The sequence below is a fragment of the Strongyloides ratti genome, assembly GCF_001040885.1.
Source record: "Strongyloides ratti genome assembly S_ratti_ED321, chromosome : 1".
NCBI classification, from domain to species: domain Eukaryota; kingdom Metazoa; phylum Nematoda; class Chromadorea; order Rhabditida; family Strongyloididae; genus Strongyloides; species Strongyloides ratti.
In genome coordinates this window covers 6,197,555-6,217,572 of record NC_037307.1, presented here as the reverse complement: position 1 = coordinate 6,217,572, position 20,018 = coordinate 6,197,555, and the positions used below count along the sequence as shown (strand labels likewise).

General features: G+C 24.7%; 9 protein-coding genes across 9 annotated transcripts; 2 read left to right on the top strand and 7 right to left on the bottom strand.

The window, feature by feature from the left end:
- Positions 1-199: 199 nt before the first annotated feature.
- SRAE_1000194800 (Cathepsin F) lies at positions 200-1,399 on the bottom strand (the record flags this gene model as incomplete). Its single annotated transcript, XM_024648967.1, has 3 exons — positions 200-767; positions 818-1,132; positions 1,179-1,399. 3 exons carry the CDS (start codon positions 1,397-1,399, stop codon positions 200-202), a joined length of 1,104 nt encoding a protein of 367 aa, XP_024502891.1.
- Positions 1,400-2,823: 1,424 nt separating this feature from the next.
- On the top strand, positions 2,824-4,506 carry SRAE_1000194700 (Solute carrier family 22 member 15; the record flags this gene model as incomplete). Its single annotated transcript, XM_024648966.1, has 3 exons — positions 2,824-2,881; positions 2,921-3,403; positions 3,440-4,506. 3 exons carry the CDS (start codon positions 2,824-2,826, stop codon positions 4,504-4,506), a joined length of 1,608 nt encoding a protein of 535 aa, XP_024502890.1.
- Positions 4,507-4,721: 215 nt separating this feature from the next.
- On the bottom strand, positions 4,722-5,530 carry SRAE_1000194600 (Hypothetical protein; the record flags this gene model as incomplete). Its single annotated transcript, XM_024648965.1, has 2 exons — positions 4,722-5,301; positions 5,343-5,530. The coding sequence occupies 2 exons, from the start codon at positions 5,528-5,530 to the stop codon at positions 4,722-4,724; spliced, it is 768 nt and encodes a 255-aa protein (XP_024502889.1).
- Positions 5,531-5,878: 348 nt separating this feature from the next.
- Positions 5,879-7,342, bottom strand: SRAE_1000194500 (SWI/SNF-related matrix-associated actin-dependent regulator of chromatin subfamily A-like protein 1; the record flags this gene model as incomplete). The annotated part of the gene is made up of 1 exon (XM_024648964.1): positions 5,879-7,342. The coding sequence occupies one exon, from the start codon at positions 7,340-7,342 to the stop codon at positions 5,879-5,881; it is 1,464 nt and encodes a 487-aa protein (XP_024502888.1).
- An 82-nt stretch (positions 7,343-7,424) lies between these two features.
- SRAE_1000194400 (Hypothetical protein) lies at positions 7,425-8,203 on the bottom strand (the record flags this gene model as incomplete). The annotated part of the gene is made up of 2 exons (XM_024648962.1): positions 7,425-7,442; positions 7,493-8,203. 2 exons carry the CDS (start codon positions 8,201-8,203, stop codon positions 7,425-7,427), a joined length of 729 nt encoding a protein of 242 aa, XP_024502887.1.
- Positions 8,204-8,403: 200 nt separating this feature from the next.
- Positions 8,404-9,376, bottom strand: SRAE_1000194300 (tRNA-dihydrouridine(20a/20b) synthase [NAD(P)+]-like; the record flags this gene model as incomplete). The annotated part of the gene is made up of 3 exons (XM_024648961.1): positions 8,404-8,720; positions 8,769-9,318; positions 9,356-9,376. 3 exons carry the CDS (start codon positions 9,374-9,376, stop codon positions 8,404-8,406), a joined length of 888 nt encoding a protein of 295 aa, XP_024502886.1.
- A 128-nt stretch (positions 9,377-9,504) lies between these two features.
- On the top strand, positions 9,505-11,469 carry SRAE_1000194200 (Phospholipase A2 domain-containing protein; the record flags this gene model as incomplete). Its single annotated transcript, XM_024648960.1, has 5 exons — positions 9,505-9,635; positions 9,681-9,947; positions 9,995-10,189; positions 11,167-11,216; positions 11,258-11,469. The coding sequence occupies 5 exons, from the start codon at positions 9,505-9,507 to the stop codon at positions 11,467-11,469; spliced, it is 855 nt and encodes a 284-aa protein (XP_024502885.1).
- Positions 11,470-11,627: 158 nt separating this feature from the next.
- SRAE_1000194100 (Exocyst complex component Sec10-like family-containing protein) lies at positions 11,628-13,891 on the bottom strand (the record flags this gene model as incomplete). The annotated part of the gene is made up of 4 exons (XM_024648959.1): positions 11,628-12,237; positions 12,278-12,510; positions 12,555-13,805; positions 13,844-13,891. 4 exons carry the CDS (start codon positions 13,889-13,891, stop codon positions 11,628-11,630), a joined length of 2,142 nt encoding a protein of 713 aa, XP_024502884.1.
- A 986-nt stretch (positions 13,892-14,877) lies between these two features.
- Positions 14,878-19,808, bottom strand: SRAE_1000194000 (Hypothetical protein; the record flags this gene model as incomplete). The annotated part of the gene is made up of 4 exons (XM_024648958.1): positions 14,878-14,892; positions 15,790-15,835; positions 15,908-16,257; positions 19,764-19,808. 4 exons carry the CDS (start codon positions 19,806-19,808, stop codon positions 14,878-14,880), a joined length of 456 nt encoding a protein of 151 aa, XP_024502883.1.
- Between the last annotated feature and the right edge of the window lie 210 nt (positions 19,809-20,018).

Sequence of the window (20,018 nt, the reverse complement as noted above, 5' to 3'; positions counted from 1 at the left end):
ATTTTTTCAAATTCAACAAATTATGGAATAACAAAAATTTACTTAAAAAAATAAAAAATTACTACAAATACAATTAATTAAAGGTAAATAATTGATAATAATTAGCATAAAAAATTATAAAATTGACATCTAAAATGTGTAAATAATAATAAAAAAAATGCTTCTATCAATATTGAACAATACCCCCCTCCAAATGAAACTAATATACTATGGCACTGGTGGCCATTTCTCTTACTCCACAGACATTAGCACCTCTAAAAAGTCTATAATAACCAGATTCACCGAATTTTGTTCCCCAACTATTTTTTATAATCCAAAATGGTTTATTTTTTTCTTCACCATAACCTACAATAAGTACACCATGATTAAGGAATAATGGGCTACAAAACATTTTCCATGGATGAGATATACCATGTCTGTAAAATTGCAATGGATTAGCATTAACACCAACAGATATTGGACCATTCTTAAAAAGCCAAATTTTCATTTCATCTTCATTTGGTGGTATGGTAATAGAATCATTAATATAAACAGCTTTCATAGATGAATCCCATGCACAAGTATCTTTAGTATGATGATAAGGATATTTTGCCTCACTCTCTAATCCTCCAATACGAATTATTTCTTTATAAGCTTGTGAAGGAAGTCCACCATTACATGCTTGATCAATAACATCACAATCTAATAACTCTTGTTCAGATAATGAAATTAATTTTCCTTTTTTAATTGCCCAAGCACCTTCAATATTTCCAGTTACCGAGAAAGCCCTATAAATATTTATTTTATAATTAAATAATAAAAGTAAAAATAATCATACCAACAACTTCCACAATTCATTTGATTTTTAACTTCTGTAACTGCATTATGCTCTCTCCAATCAAAAGCTTCTGGTATATTATCATTTTTATATTGTGAAACATCTGCTACATTTGGTGGTTTTATAGATGTATCCCATACATATGGTACCATAATATCTTTAAATTCATTTGGTGTTAAATCCATAAATTCAGTTTCCCCATAAACAGCAGTTCCCTGTTCATTGAAATTCCAAAAATCAATGGCTTGAAGATTTTTTTTATAAATGCGAAAACGTTTTTTCATTTCATATTGTGAAGAGTAACTCTTATTATAACTAGTAATTTTTTTTTATATAAATTTTTTTTTATATTATAACCTACAGTTTTAAATAATCAGTAAATTTCAAAAAAGTTAAAATATCTTTTGGCATAATTCTATGTTTTCTTAAAGTTACCCTATGAATATTTTGTTGATTGGACATGACATTTGACAAAGGTAACTTATCATCAATAATTTTAACCCATTCGTTATTTTCATCAGAATAAATACCATTTCTGGTGAAATAAATGAAAAATATAATAAAAACGAAAAGAAATTTCATATCTATAATACAATTGTGTTAAAGATATTAAAAATTTAAAATCAATCTTTCGTTAACAATAGAAAAATTATTCTATCTCTTACATTTTATATAAAAAAGTTTGATGAAAGACAAATGCTTTTATTAACGGCATTAAACAGATGTGCTAAAAACAAAAGATGTTAAGTATTTTTCTATTGAACTAGTAATCATATGACCTATACATTGTATAATTTGCATCTTTTTAATTTTATATGTTACAATACACAATGCCATTATATTAAACTATCTTTTATTTGATGCCATTGTTCGTTTTTTTTTAAAGTTATAAAGTGGTATTGTTATTATAATTGAAAAGTATTTTATTGTTATTTTAAAAATATAACCTCGGAAGTGTGTATTAATCTTTAGTTATTATTACATTTCTTTTTTTGATATATTATGTAAAAATGTTGGTCTTTGAGTCATCTTTAGTTATAAAAACTATCATAATAATTCTATAAATATAACATAATATAAATATAATTTATAACAAAAAATAAATTTAAAAATTACTTCCAATGACCTTTATTTATTTTAAAATATAAAATTATGAATTAATGTGTGTATATTTATTTTTTTTTTTATAAGTTTTATTATAATTCATGATAGCATATATATCTCTGTTTATCATAAAGTCATCAAGCATCGCATTTTTTTTTTTTTCATTTAAATACATATTTATAGTTCTATTAAATTTTCCAAGAACATAAGCATTTACAATTCTCTAACTTTATACATACAGAGCCTTGATTTAGGAAATTTTATATATTGCACGTATTTTTTGTTCTTGCACTTTTATAAAATACTACTGAGAAATTTTAATTGCTATATGGCATGTAGATATATATATTCACATTATATTTGTCAACACCAAGACTGATTATTTTCATTTTTATTTTATATATAGAATATTTCAAGAGATAAAACTTTCATACTTAAGCATCCTATCTCATCATGTATATATATATATTCATTGATTCGTATTTTATCACTGTTTAAAAAATTTATTTATTTAAACGCAATTACTTTACTTGTGTTTTAATTAATTTTTTTTTAAACCTAAAATTATTTTGAAAATGACAGTGACATTTTAATTTTATGTTACTCTTATTTGATACATATTTTATTTCAAGGAAATTTTTTGTAAAAAAAAAAATATTAAATATATTTTTAATATACATGTTTATTTGCATACTTTTTTTTTAAAATAAAAATAGTTATAGAAAAAAAATGTTATTATAATATTCTTTGCGCATGGTTTCTCTTAATGTATACCTTTTATCTAAAATAAATATTTTTTATTTTTAAAATTTAAGATGCAAAGTTTTAAAATTTATTCATATTTTAGGTTAAAAAAAATTACTATTAACAATTAGTTTAGTAGATTATTAACAACTAATAAAATGTCTTCTGATACAAAAAGTAAGGAACAATCAAAGGAGTTGGAACTTCTTACAGAAGGTAAAACATCTACCGAAACTAAAAAGATAGAATTTGAAGATTTTTTTAAAAGAGGTAAATATACTTATATTTTATGTGGACTTCTTCAATTTATGATTCTTTTTCAAAATGGAAATATGATTTATATGACTTTTGCTGGTCTTCCTCCTAGAATAACATCTTGTGGTATGACTAACTTTTCAACACCAGAATGGAATAATAAAAAAATTTGTGATTTTATTACTAATACACAAGAATCTAGAAATTGTACACCAGTAACTGAAGGTGATTTTGATTCAGTTAATAGAGAGTGGAAATATTATTGTGGTAAAGATGCACTAGCAGTAAAAAGTTCTACATCTGGTCAAATGTTTGGCATTATTATTGGATCAATTGCTGGAGGTCAACTTTCTGATTTGTATGGAAGAAAAAAAGTTATGTTTATTTCATTAATTTTTTGTATAACATTTGTTATTTTATCGTCTTTTGCTCAAGATCTCACTCAATTAACTATTATAAGAGGATTTGTTCAATTTTTTAATGGTATGATAGTTACCATTAATGGTGTTTTTATTGTAGAAAATGTTCCAAAAAATGATAGAATTTGGATTTATAATGTTTTCACTTGGTCTCCTAATACAGTACTTTTTGCAATTGTAGCTTATTTTTCTGGTGAATGGAGAACATTAGCTAGAGTTACTGCTATATTATCTATTCCAGCTGTCATCCTTACATTTGTATCTGCTGAATCACCAAGATGGCTTATTCAAAAAGGTAAAATTGAAGCTGCTAAAAGTGAATTAAAAAAAATATGTAAAATTAATGGTAGAAATATTGGAGATGATGCTATAAAAGAATTTGTTGATTCAGAACATGAAAAAAATACTAAGAATACTAAATCAGCTAACACAAGATACTCCTTTTATCATCTTTTTTATACATGGAATTTTACTGCATACTCAATAATTCTTGCAACAACATTTTTTGTTGCTTCATTAGGAAATTATGGAACAATGTTTAATATGGAAAAATTAAGTGGATCAGTTTATACTAATTCAATTCTTATGGGATCATTAAGATATCTTCTTAATTTAATTGTTGCATTTGCAGATACTAGACTTCTTTGGCTTGGTCGCCGTCATATTTTGTCTTCTTCATGTTATGCAATTGGATCAGCTGCTTTACTTATTGTTCTTATATTTGCATTAAATATGAAAGTATCTCTTGAACTTGGACTTCGTATATTACAAATTTTACTTGTTGCATTTACATCTCAATTATATGTAACAAGTGGAATTGTATCAGCTGAACTTTTCCCAACTCAAGTAAGAAACTTGTCATACAGTACATTACAAACATGTTCACGTATTGGTGTATTCTTAGCCCCATACCTTTTTGTATTATCTGCACTTTTTGACTCTGCTCCATATGTTACTTTAGCTGTAATTACAATAGCTGTTGGAACATCTTACATATTCTTTATTCCAGAAACTAAAGGTCAACCATTGAAAAATGAAATGCCAGGACCAGAGGAAAGAATTTGTAGTAAAGCTAAGAAAAGACAAATATTAAAAGGACCCGAAGATGAAGCTGCAGAAAAAATTCTTTCTGGAGAGACAAACAATACAACAACTACATCTAAATAAACGACATTGAAATAATATATTTGATCGAAAAAAAAAAGTACAATGAGTTTAATTCTAGGTTTAAACCTGCTAACAGGCACAATAGTTAAATTTGAATATTTTAAAATAATTTTGATTTTCTCACACATGTTAGTAAGATTTAAATATTTTATGAAATTGAATAAATTAAAAAGGATTAATAATATATTAGATAGAGAAATATAAGTGAAATTTAATTATATAACTCGATTTCGTTCAATTAAACCTTTTACATAATCACAAAAATACTGGCTCACTTCCATACAATTTTTATTAAATTCATATATGTTAACACCTTCTTGAAGTAAAGTAGAGTGATACTTTTCACCCTCAATTCCTAAATATAATAATGGATATGTTTTCTTAATATCTACAATCGAACCCTTCTTTGTTTTGTAATTTTTTAAATCGAGATCTTTAAGAGATTCAACAATAATAAGATCCACTCTTTTCCATTGATTTAAACTCATTTTTCTAGGAGCATGTTTAAAAAATATTTTTGAATTATATGTTTTTTCATATATACTTTTGAATGTTTTTAAATTAAGTAAACGTAAAATAGAAGATGGTGGAGTGTTTCGAGGTATTAAGATAATACGTTTTTTAAGTGAATGATCCCGCTCAATTGTAATTGGACAATCTGATATACTTTCTTTATTCTTTCCTATATTTTCAGCAAATTCAGTTAATGCCTCGAGAAGATGTTGAAAATCAAATGTTGATTTAGAGTCTGTGGATTTGCTACAAAAATAAAATTCTTCATTATATTCTTTCCATCTACAATAAAATAAAAAATTATATGAATAAAAAAAAGTTACCTGACTGATTTGTTTAGTGTACTAGTTGAACCTATATCAAATACATCATCCATCGGTTTCTTCAAACAACTTTTTAATCCCGGAAGTCCTTTGTTCGAAAAAATTTTTGTAGAAGTATTAAAGTTATTTTCATTCTCAAAACCGTTATCATTATCATCAAATTGAGAGTTATCATTTTTTCCAAACATAATGTAATACTTATAGAAAATATTATGTAATTTTTAAAAATAGATCATAAATGCTAAGGAATTTTTTTGGTTAACGTAATTCCTTTGTTTGAGATCTACGTTTGTTCAATCTTTAAATTGGTATTATGTACACAAGCTTAAAAAAATGAAAATACATCTTTCCCGCTACATGTAATCAAATTTTGAAATATTTGTACTAAGTACCCCAATATAATTGTTTAAAGTTAATTTTAAAAAAATATCAATATTTGTATTAGATGATTTACCAGAAGTTAAACATAATGTTTTATAAAGATACAATATATGATAATAAAAATATTAACTTTTAATTTTAAAAATAATCTTGTTTTAGAACTTTTGCTTTTTGGCGTCTGGTCCATCTAACATTTCTTGTTTATTTTCTTCTTCTACCATATAAGAAAAGAAATCGCTGATATGTTTTTGTCTATTAAGAAATTCAGTTTTTTTTGTACTACTTTTAAAATCATCACTGTTCAATGTTAATTCACCAAGAACTTTCATTTTATCCTGTATCACTTGAAATAAATAATCATCACAGGTTCCATTAAATACCAAGTAATAGATGTGGACACAATTTTTTTGACCGATTCTATGAGCACGGTCTTCAGCTTGTTGGAGATATCCTGGATTCCAATGAAGTTCTGCAAATATTACTATCGAAGCAGCAGTTAACGTCACACCAGCACCTGCTGCAGTCGTACTGAGAATGGCAACTAGTATCGTTTCATCGTTCTGAAAGTTTTTAATAGCTTTATCTCTTTGTGGTCCAGTAACAGATCCATCGATTTTAATAAACTTAATCTTTTTTTTTTCACATGCTTTTACCATGCTGTCTAGTACAATTCTATGATGAGCAAAAACAATAATCTTTCTTTTTTCTACATCCTCGTTAAAGTATTTGTCCATAATATACTTAACAGCAACAACAGACTTACAAACACCTGTCTTTGCAAAATATTCCAAAATACTTGCCCTCTTTTCTTTAAAACCAACTTTATTGATATTTTTTTCAAATTTATCCCGCATTACTTCTAATTCTTTTTTTTCCTTTTCAATAGTCGCCATTGCCTCATCAACAAAATCACCACGTAAGTAAACAATTTGTCTCAATTTATCAGGCAAATCATTCATTACATCTTTTTTATATCTTCTAATCATAAAAAATGTGCTTAGTATAGTTTTTAATTCATCAGGATAAGTACTCCCATTGGCAACATAACCAAATGGTCCTTGTTGTCCATTACAGTAGCGTGAAGCAAATTTATAGTAATTTGGAGTTATTGATGAATTAAGAATGTATAGTTGACTATACAACTCAACTGGTTTTGATAATGCAGGGGTACCAGAAAGCAAAATTATTCTATTACATGATCTAGCAATTTTTGTCGCTTGTTTAGTTCTCACTGCTGTTCTAGATTTCAAGGAATGTGCCTCATCAAAAATTACTACTTTTGCATTTATTTTTCCCATCTCCGTCTCTACCTTCTTTAACATTGAATAACTTAGAATAATTACATTATTTGTATCACCGTCCATAGGAATGAAATCAGAATTTTTTTCAATTAAAAAAATCTTTGATTTATCAAAATCTGGCAGAAAATTGTAAAATGTATCTCTCCATGAATATCTTACAGCAGCTGGGCATACAATTAATAATGGCCATTCTTTTTTATAATAACGTGCGATTGCCAATCCTTGTATTGATTTTCCAAGACCCATTTCATCTGCAATATAAACTTTTCCATGCATTTTCAGACCAAATTCTAATCCACGTCTCTGATAAGGGAACATTCTATCTAGTATCGTTTTCTCAATTCTTGTTTCAGCTTCATTTTTATACGTTTTTTTATTATCATTGGAAGAACTTGATGAATCATCTGTTTTTAAATTTCTATTTGCAAACATTTTTAGCAAAAAATCAGGTAGATTTGAAAAACGTACTTTAACTCCAGGAGTAGAACATATCTTACTACAAAAATTTCTATGATCATCCCAACCAATTGTCCAAACTTTCTCACTGTTCAAGTATCTTGCTGTTTTAAATTCCTTTAACATGTTTTCAATTTTGGAACACTTCGGAACTGCATTCACTACTATTGAACGTGCTGTTAATAGATATAATGAAACTTCAACAGATATAGGATTAAAAACATCACTACGTTCTACGATATTAAATTTTCTAGATACTAACATATTACTATCATTTAAAGGTGGTAGAAATCGGTCGCTAACTTCCGGTTTAAGTTCCTTTTTATTCGTATGAGTCAACGAAACATTCGTTTTTGTATCTGTTTTTCCAATCTGACAAGATGAACTTAATAAATTGACTTCATTTCCAATAGCACTAGATATATCTTTACAAATTGGTTTTGTTATTTCAATTTTTTTAGGTGAAATTCTTGGTTTGACATCGGTTTTCTCCACCACTTCATTAATAATCAAGCGTCGGCCACCACTATTCAATGAAGTACTTCCTTTTTCGTTCTTGGGTTGAACACTTTTAGTAGCATGAAAATTTGCAATTGGTTTTTTTTCCAATATATTAATATTATTTTTCTCAATATTTGGTTTCTTTGGCGCGACTTCAGTATCGAAATTAACTATAACTAAAGGCCTTACTAATTTTTTAGGGGTAGTTTTCTGGTTTTCCATATTTTATAATACAATTTAAAGAATCTAGAAAAAATTAAATTTAGTGCAAGTATTTTTAAAATGATTATACTATGTTTAACCGCAAGTAGGAATATAGCGCGTCAGGACACTTTGAAAAATACTAGGAATACCAAGTATCTTCTTTTTAAGAAAAGAATGAAAATTTTATAATAATAGTAAATTATGTGTTTATTGACCATCTAAAAATTTATATAAGAGTTCAAAAATGACTTCAGGGAAACAACATCTCTTAATTCATTAAAATGTAGCCGTTCAGCTTTCGACATCATATGCCTCATCATAAATATCAAATGTTGATGATATAGATCATAAATAAGGCCGTGTTTTGATTCTAGTTCCATAAAGTCTTTTATACATTCTAATGATGGGTATTTTTGCTTGGAAAAAAGTGCTGGATTTTCTAGTAAACCATTCGCCACCATGATTCCATCAGCTTTTGTTATTTTGGCAACTTCAATTAAATCTTCGTACTTGTAAACACCACCATTTGCAAATACTGGAATATTAACAGAATCTTTTATTAATCGTATGCCTTCATAATTACATGATTCATTGGAAGATTGATCTTTTGTTCTTCCGTGGACAGTTATCCTATTTAAACCAGCTGATTCTAACTTTTTAACCATATCAACAGTTTTATTAAGATCGTCGTCAATTCTTATTTTGCAAGAAACTATAAAATCACTATCGCTTATACGATTTCTAGTTTGTTTAACAATATCTGCAATTATCTCTGGATTTTTTAACAATTCTGAACCACATTTTTTTGAGGTAACAGATTTTTTTGGGCACCCACAATTTAGATCAATTCCTGAAGCATCATTATACACAAGTTCTGCAGCATAAGCAAATTCCTCAGCATTATTTGCAGCAAACTGAACAATTGGTCTCTCTCCTGGTACTGTTGTAAATTCTGCCACTGTACATCTTTTGTTTGTACAAAAACAATTAGCAAAAATCATTGGTGTATAACATATATCTGCTCCATATTTTGAAACCAAAAGTCGAAATGCTAATTTTGAATATCTAACCATTGGTGCTAATACAAATTTAGGAACAGTTAAATCATGACTATGAAAATCATTTTCAATTTCCTAAAAGATATTTAATTATATCAAATCATATACATACCTTTCTTAAACTGTCATTCATCCCTACTAAATTAAATCCAGTAAATAATTTATTTGTAAAGTTGACATCTTTCCAACGACATCTTATAACGAAAATGTTAAAAGTTTAATTTTAAAATGAATTTGTTTTCTACTTTATACTATTTTTAAATGGCTGATGACAAAATAATTACTCAAAAAGTTCTTCTTGAAGAACATGGAGCACTTTGTAATGTAGATACTATATGTGACTCTCTATTAAAGCAGTTATTTGAATTGTATAATTCAAAAAATATTGAAAGGTATTGTAATTAATATAAATTAATTTAATATTTAAATTTTTTTAGATTTAAGGAAGGAATTTTAAGTTTGCAAAATTTAATTGAGAAAAGAGAAACTGGGAGGTATGAAGAACTTGAATTTAAACAAGGCGTCTTAGAAAATATAAAAAGTAAGAATGATGAACTTGAAATAGAAGTTCAAAATTTAAAAAAAGAGTTAAAATTAAAAAATTCAAAGTATGTGGGTGTAACATTTTCAAAAGAAGAGGAAGAATCTATATCTTTGTTAATAGAAGAATTAAGGAAAATAAAAACAAAAAAAGAGTTAGAGATGTAAGTTTTATTAAGAAAAAAAATTTATATTTTATTTTTTTTTAAAGGGATCTTAGAAAAGTTTTTGAAGCCATTAGTTTTTATGAAGGTGAAACAAAAAGATTAGAGAAGGAAACTGCTTCTTTTGATAAAAGTATTACTGCTATTATGGATGTAATAGGTAAATATGATAAATGTGTTATCAGGACAGCGGATTATTTGGAATGTGTTGCTACAAAATCAGATACAGAACAACAGACAGGGTCTTTTGTTCCCGTTAATAAGGAATGAATATTAATTTTTTTTTATGAGTAGAATTAACTTTCCACAAAATTCTGTCATTTTTATCCAGCATTTCATATCTATTTTTTTCATGGTTTTTAATAAAATTAAATGGTATATTCAAGTTATATTTATTTCAAATTGTGCAGATTTTTAATTAATATAATATAAATGAAAATATGCATTATGCAACGTCTAAATTTAGAAAGACTTTTTAAAACAGTATTATTAGTATTGTTAAGTGTTTATCTTGTACAATAATATTTAGTAAAATAAAATTATCAAAATGTGGATTATATTTTATTGTTAATATCATAATAATATTCATTATAATTTTTCTAAAAAAATTAACATACTTTTAACTATATTAATATATATCAAAATATTAATAACCTTATTTAAAACAATAAATTATAAAAAGTAAATGTAAATATTATTATTGTTGATTTGATTACTTATAACATCAATAAATTTTGCTATTAAAAATATGTTTTATTTATCAATATTTAAATTTGTTTTATAAATACTAAAAATATTGATGTTATTGTAATCCTATAACTTTTGTATTATTTCAAATTTTACAGTAAACTTATAATTTGATATTAAAAGTATCAATTTTTAAAATATAAAAAAGCATGAAACGATTGATTTTGTTATTGAATAATATTTTATGTTTTATTGTTCACTGTATAAATATTATAAGTATGACAAAATTTAACAATAGATAGAGATAATTTATAAGTTACTAGTTATTGCAAGAGATTAGTTCAATTAAAAATATTTATTTAAATTTTACAAATTTTTATAAAAAGTAATTTTGAAAAATATTCATTTTAATAAGTAAAATAATGTCTAAAATAATTCAGTTTTTTTATTTTTTCTTATTCATTTATAATAATGTGGAATCTCAGCAAATAAATAAACAAATATGGGAGTGTGGTGATAATTTTTTAAATAGGTTTCTGTCTTTAAAAGGAGCTGAATTATCATGTACAAAAAATCAATATTGTAAGTTTTATAAAAATTGATATTATTAAAATAAATTAAAGTAAAAATAAATGATTGTTGCAGAATTCATGATAGCTGTTATGGTAATAAAATTTTACTCCAAACACAATGCGATTCTTTTCTTGAAAAGTGTTTTGAAGAAGCTACTTCAGTTGAGGTGGGAATAAAAAAATTTACTTGTAAAGCATTAATAATCACATTTGAGCTTGCTGTTGAAATGTTTGGAAGTAGAGCATTTAACAAAACAAAATAGTTATTGTATAAAAAAATGTATATATTAAAAATCTTTATCTCATATTTTTCTAAAAATTTATCATATATTAATTTTTTTAATAATATTATATTGATTAATATAAATAATAATCATTTTTATCTTAAAGTTTTTATAATTTAAATATTTGCTTTTAATACTTAATTAGTCAAAAAGTGTAAATATTTAACAATAGTTTTACTGTCATGCCTTAATAGAATAATTGAATTTATGACGTCAGTAGTATATTCTGAAACTAAAGGAGAATTACAAGCTTGTTCTAAATTTTCTGGAACTACAACCAATAAATTAGCTAATGCATGAAGTGATTCCATTTTTTTGTTAACTTCATTAATTTTCCAACTACCCAAAGTTTTTCTATATTCGTTTAAGTCACATAATAGTAACATTGCACCACTTATAGAATAATTATAATTTTTAATATGACTAAAAATTATCTGATAAACTCTATTTCCTAAATCTTTTAAAATTGTTGATAAATTTCCACCATCTATACTTTCTTTGATAATATTATATTGATTATTTAAATATCTACATATATTTTCACAAGCAAGTGTTACATTAATGTTATCATGTTGATCTTCATCATCTGGTTTAAAATCAGTTTTTTTTTGTTCATTATTTAAAGTATATTTTATATATCCTGTGATAGCATTCAATTGTTTTTCAATTCCAACATTTATACGAGTTTCAAGTAATCGTAATGTAGAATCTTTTGCTTTGATACATTCATCTCTAATGTTTTTTAAACTAAAAAAGAGAATCGTAAAATAAGTTTATCATAACTTACTCTAAGAATGAAATAATTGAATCATCAAATTGTTTAACAAACAAATGAGTGATTGCACTACTTTGTTGTACAACAGCAAAGAATATTGAAGAAGGTTCTGTTCGGGGTTCAGAAGATGGAATTCCTGATAAAGCAAGTTCTATAGCATATAAAACATGTTCATGATATAAAAATTTAACTAGTAATTCATATAAAACTTTCATAAGTTCTGATTTTTTGGATGCAGATGCAAGCTAAAAAAAATACATATTAAAAGTAAAATAAAAATTTAACAAACTTTTTGACATCGAGAAAAGGCATTTTTTAATTCTTGTAATATATTAATAGCAACTTCTTCTGACAAAAATGTTTCATCTCCAAAATTTTCAACTGTTCTAAGTCTAGCAGCCAAGTCTCTTTTTAATTCTTGTAAACCACCAGTTTGAAGATTTCGTTTTTGATGCCCTTTTGATGAATAAAATCGTTGCAAAATACCATTACATTGAACAGTTACAAATCCTTCTTCTGTTTTTTCATATAATTTTAAATATTTGTCAAAAATAGAACTAGTAATCATTGAAATAAATTGGGTATCCTGTTTATACTTAAAATTTTGTAACTTTTCATTTAATTTTAATGTTCTTGTATATAAGTCATTTAATGTATATAAATATTGTTCATTGTCTTCCTGTCTTAAATGTTCTAACTTCATTTGAACTTCATCGTTAAGACGTCTTTGATAAGCATTTAAAATTAACTTTGACATTACAGCAGCTGAATTTGGAAATATTTCATCAATAAGAGTAGCCTTCTTTTCACACATTTCTAAAATATCATTGAAAACATTGTTACCTCTATACGATGTGTTTTCAACTCTCTCAACAAATTTATCAATCAAAACATTATATCTGTTAAAATTAGAAAGAACATTCGTAATTTCACGCATCTCTTTTCTATTAAAATTTTCTTTCCTTTCAAATGTTTTCATAAATTCATCAATTAACATTTCCTGTATTTCATCATACTTGTTACTAATACGTTGTTGAGTTTTAGAAAACTTTTTATTATCTAATTCTTGAGAGATAGAATAAAGTTTATTTATAATTTCAGCTGATTCCATTAATCTTTCTGGATCCGTAAAAACTGCAGATGTCAATGGTTGGTCAGCTAAAAATTCATCAAAATGTTTAATTAATTGTAAAGCTTCTAATGCTCTTGCTCTTGGAGCATTAACAGATTCTAATTGATCACCTAAATGAACTATTTTTGTAGATACTTCTTGCATTGTGTTATCAAGTTTTTTTAATTTATCTAAAATTAAAGTATTTTGTTCATTTGCTTCATGAAGAGACTGTTGATAAATATGTCTGGACGTCTTTAATTGTGAATCTAAAACTGTTATTTTATTTTGAAATTGATCTGAAAGTAATTGTAAACTTCCAATTTCTTCTTCAAATTTAGTTTTCAACTTTTCAACATCAATAGTATCAGCATTACCATTTATTCTCCATGCTAATCTCTCAACAAAATCTGTTACATCAAAGGGATCCTAAAATATTAAAAATTTTTAAGATATAATATACTTACTTGTTCAAGATCCTGGACATATGTAGCAAAATATTGTTGTCCTGACATCTACCTGTAAAATATTCTATAACAATTAAATAGTTAATTAAATAAAAATATAATTTATAAAGCATTAAAGTTTTCTGCCACATCTTACAAATAAATCATTCTCCAATACTATATTTCTGTGTAAGATTGTGTTTTGTTTTTATGAATAATAATATTTATCAAGTGTAGGAATGTATCAATTACGGTTGCTACAAATCTAAATAATTAAACAAAGTTAAAAATAAACTTTTAAACAATTTAAAACTATTTGAACATAAATTTATTTTTCAATAAGTATATATAAATTTTTACATAATCAACACAACTTTCAATAATTTTAAAAATGAGGTTTAAAATAATAATTGTTTTATAATATCAAAAAAAGTATAAATTTTTGTGAGTTATAATATAATTAATATAAAAACTTTTATATATCATTATGAATACCAAAAAAAAATCATAAGTTTACCTGCATGTGTATTAACATATTTTCACAAACATTTTTTATCCATCAAAACTTTACCTGATAATATTTTTTTGTTAAAAACTCTTAATACTCTCCATTCAAATGTTACATAATATATTAAATTAAGTTTTATACCTTTACATTTATTAAATTGTTTAAAAAAATAAGATTATATTCATTTGATAGCTCTTAAAAAATTATGATTTTAAAATAATAAAAAATTAATGATAAATTAAAAAAAACGCGAAAGCAAGAAATATTCTTTGAAATAAACAACTTACATGATATGAACAATATTTTTTAAATGCATTAAATTATTTTACATTAGTTTTTTTTAAGAGATCTTAAACTTGAAATATGATAAAAAAAAAATTCTAAATAAGTACTCATAATTCGAGACGGAAACTCTAGATATATATAAAATTCGATATAGTAATTTTTTTAAAATTTATTTGTGTCTAAAAATATTCTTAATTTGTAACTTTTCTTGAAAAACAACATTTAGTAATTTAATTGTACCCAATAATTAATTCATATAATATTAATAAGTAGATATCTGAAAATTATTTGAAAATAAAACTTATATGAAAATGAAATAAAAGTTAAACACAGGAATTTGTTTGCTTAAATTTTTAATGCGAAACAAGTTACAATACAAATACAAATACAAAAACAAAAAAAATTTTTTTAATTTTACTTTCACTAAACTTCTGATACTCCAATAAAAATATACCATACGAAAGTAAAAATAAAGCCAATCAACTTCATCTAAAATGTTTAACTGTAATGAAAAGATTCTTAAAAATATGCTTACCTTTTAAAAAAATTTTATAATACAGTTATCTACAGTTTTGCATTAATTTACAAAAATTATACAATAAAAACAAATTTTGATGAATGTTATAGGGTAATAAGATATGTAGCATTCAAAATATAAAATTATGTAACATTATAGGTTAGCACACAGGAAAGAAGCCATTCCAGGAGGTGCACATGATGAGGTTAAGGAAACTTAAAGTTACTTCTTAAAAAAAAAGTTGATGTAAATAGTGAAATTTTATGAGCGTTTTGCGCGAAATACTATAAATAGATTCAGTAAGAAAAGAAACTAAAGCTAAAAGTTATAGTTTTATGTCATTAATACCTAATAATATCTTGAATGCTTTAAATACTTGCATATCAAAAAGTCACAGCTACACAACAAGAAATAGTGTGGTATAATTGGATGGCATCAGAATGTGTTTTTTTTTCTCAATGTAAAATGAATGCCTCAATTTAAAAATATTTTTAAAAAAATTAGACAACTAAAAAGAAGACTTTCTCTCATGTAGTACTTCTGGAATGGAAAAAACTCTCATAGTTAAAGATTCTAAAAGTCAAGTAGTCAAAGGTTTCTAACGATTTCGTCATCTATTATAACATTAAAGCAAAAGGAAATTTTTGTGAAACTTACTTGATATCCTTTCATTGAAATAAGACATTGTTCTCCTTTGCTGATCCTAAAACGGCTTTGTCCTCCTGTGATTTGTCTTTCTGAAATAAGTTTTCTGTAATAATAATTTTATACTTACACTTTTTTCTGATCTTTCTGTACAGATCCTCCACTGTCTTGTACTCCACTGCTTTGTCCACCACTGCCTTGTTCTCCTCTGCCTTGTCTTCCACTGCCTTGTCCTCTACTGCTTTGTCCACCACTGCCCTGTCCTTCACTGCTTTGTCCACCACTGCCTTGTTTTCCTCTGCCTTGTTCTCCAGTGCCTTGTCCTCCACTGCCCTGTCCTCTACTGCCTTGTTTTCCACTGCCTTGTTCTCCACTGCCTTGTTCTCCACTGCCTTGTCCTCCACTGCCTTGTCCTCCACTGCCTTGTTCTTCTCTGCCTTGTTCTCCTGTGCTTTGTAATCCAAAATGACTTTGAATTTTCTAGCAGTAGAAAAGCTAGACTGATTTTTTTAAAAAAAAAAGGTTATATTTATAATATAATTAATATTCAAATTTACTATAATTTGAATATTATGATTTAATTATTATTATTTCCGTAATACAGATTATGGTAATTTTGATTTTTCTAATTGTTAGAATTTTGTATCAAGATAATTAAAGAAGTAGAATGTGTGATAAACTTTGAAAATTTCACGGTATTGTTAAAAATATATTATTGTCTAATTTGTAATCATTAACCAATATACAGTTTACACCAGTATGAAGAAATTTTTACAATGCTTTTCAAAATCTCTTTTTTTAAGATCTAAGTTCATTTTCACTTGAGATCTACGTAAAGAATTAGATAAAAAAATCACCTAAGCTACAAATTTAATTAATTAAATAATATATAATCTTCTATAAGCTGTGAGCTTGTTTTGTAATTTTAAAAATTATGCATATATATAAATATTAAATTCTTTGTCCAATTCAGTTTTATTTTGAATAACATAAATTAATAATTAATATTCATGAAAAATTTTTTTAATTTTTACAAATACTACGTAAGAAATATTTTTTAATAAAAAATGGGAATCTCTTTTAGTGTCACTGACGTAGTGAATTAGCAAAAATTATACATATGTATAATATTCAAATTTTTTAAAAAAAGTTTTAGTTTATTCGTGGCTCTAAAATTGTGTTAGATATTGCATATAAAAATTATTTATGATTCTATTTTTATACTTTTTTAAAATGTGTATGCGTATTTCAAAAAACAACTGTAGTAGTCAAGCTGATAGCAGTATTTTAAAATATAATTAGTATATGTTATATCATCTATGTTTTGTTTTAATCGTGATATATTAAGATACAAAAAAATAGTGTAAAAAGGTTTTTATAGAAATCTTCTAATATCCTTAAATATATATAGGCGAGTATTGAGTAGGTGAAATTTTTTTCAATTTTTAAATATTTAAATAACTTTTCTAATAGAAAAAAACATGCTGATTACGAAAAACGTAATCATTTTAAAAAAAAATTTCATCTTCATATAGTAAAAGCTTCAAGAACGCAAAAAAATAACTTTTTTATTTTTAATAATTTTAACATAAAATTTTGTACATAGGTAAAAAATGGCCAAAAAATTTGTTTTTCATAATAAAAAGATAAAAAAATTTACATCTAAAGCCTTATTTGGTCAAACAAAAATTTTAAATGGCCATAACTTTTTCCAAAAATGGAAATTTGAGAAAATGAAAAAAACGACTGGGCGTATTTAAATTCTCTATCGAATGACTGTGGATTCATAATTCCATGATCACTGGTCCCAGAGTTACTCAGGTAAGTTTGTTTTTTATGAATTTTTTAAACCTTTATTTGCATATAACTTTTTTCCTATTAAATATTTTTTTATGAAATTTTAAAAATTAGCTTAGTTTTAGCATAAGGATTCTTTTGGCATAAATAGAATATAAAAATGTTAATTTCTTCATTCTCAAATCAAACTCAAAGTAAACCCAAAAAAACCTTAATATGGTCATAACTTTTTTTTGAATAAAAATTTTAAAAAATACTCAAGTAAACATTTGTAGATATTTAAATTTTGCATAAAATGATTGCGATTTCATAACATTGGGACTATTGGTTCTCGAAATAATCTAAAAATAGTGTTTTTTTTTTTATTTTTCTATAAGAATGTTTAAAATTAATATTTTTAAGAACAATTTTTTTATATAGCTTAATTTTGGCCAGGAAATTTGTTTTTTGCAAAAAAAAAATAAAAAAAATATTTTTAACTGGTCCAAATTAGACCCAAAGTAAATTTTAAATGGCCATAACTTTGTTCAAAAATGGAAATTTGAGAAAATGAAAAAAACGACTGGGCGTATTTAAATTCTCTATCGAATGACTGTGGATTTATAATTTTGTGACCTCTGGTCCCAGAGTTACTTAGGTAAGTTTGTTTTTTTTGAATTTTTTAAACTTTTATTTGCTTATAACTTTTTTCCTATTAAATATTTTTTTATGAAATTTTAAAAATTAGCTTAATTTTGGCCAGTAAATTTGTTTTTTGCAAAAAAAAAATAAAAAAAATATTTTTAACTGGTCCAAATTAGACCCAAAGTAAGCTTTAAATGGCCATAACTTTGTTCAAAAATGGAAATTTGAAAAAATGAAAAAAACGACTGGGCGTATTTAAATTCTCTATCGAATGACTATGGATTCATAATTTTATGACCACTGGTCCCAAAGTTACTCGGTAAAGTTTATTTTTTACAAATTTTTATATACAGTTTTTTTTTAAAATTTTATATTTAAAAAAAATATTTTCAAGCCAAATTTTAAATTTAGCTTCATTTTGGCCGAGATATAGCCGAGAAATTATTTTTTAATAAAAACAAATTGAAAACATAGACTTTATTTAGTCTATATTTGGCACAAACAAAATTCAATGCAAGTTTAAAATGGCCAAATTTTTTATTTATATTAATATTTTAAAAAATATAAAAAGTAATTTGAAGATACTTTTATTGTTTATTAAATAAATATAATTTCATAACATGTGGACCAGAAAACTTCAAGATATTAAAAAACCATTTATTTAAAGTAAATTTAAAGAGGCTACTTTTAAAACGAAATATTTATAGACCAAATTTTTAAATAAACATAATTTTTATTAAAATGAAAAATTCAATTTAAACTTATTTAATATGATATATATAATACTGATTATTATTTTTAAAAAATAAATAAAATATTTTTTAAATTATTTATACTAAATTTGGCTTTTTTCATATTATAAAAAATCCTTTTTTATAAAAAATAAAAAGTTTATCCTAAATATATATAGGCGAGTATTAAGTAGGTGAAATTATTTTTAATTTTTAAATATTTTAATAACTTTTCTAATAGAGAAAAACACACTGATTACGAAAAACGTAATCATTTTTTATTTTTAGTATTATTTCAATTGTTAAAAATATAATAAATGTAATTGGCACTATTTTTTAAAACAATAGTCTAAATATATTTTTAAAAACAGGAAGATACATAAGAAAACGTTTAAAAAAGTTTTAAACAATTCAACTAATGAGATAATGTATAATAAAGAACATTTTGATTTAATAAAATTGATAATTTATCAAATAATCATAAGTTAGTTCCTATCTTATTTTCTATTATTAAAAATTTTTTAAATTAAAAAATATTAAAAAATTTATAATAATAATGTTGTATATATTAATATAAAAAAAAATTTAAATATAACAAAAGGAGTTTTTTTTTAAATTAATAAAATTTTTAATTTGCTGCAAAAACTTTTGATTTTTTTTATAGAGCGCGGAACGCGCCTTTTAACAAGGGGGGGGCGAAGCCTCCCCCTTGTTAAAATATTTTGTTACTAGAAACAAAATTTTTTAATTTTTTTAATAATTAAATTTTATTTAAAATTTATTATAATATAAGATGTTTTTTTGATAAAAGTTTAGTATCATCGTACTACAAACTTTGATCTCTTTGAAATCACAAATATTAAAATTTTTAGATGTCATTTTTATGTCACAAGTGTTGTAAACCTTATACTGAACCTGGAAGTAATCATGCACTGTATACCACTAACTGTGGGCATTTAATTGGTCATTCCTGTTTACTGGAAGTAATAAATAAATCTACTAATGAAAGAAATCAGTTCAGTTGCCATGAATGTTATAGAATGTTAAAAAGAGTCGATTGCCATTCTGTTTATAATATACCTGATGAAG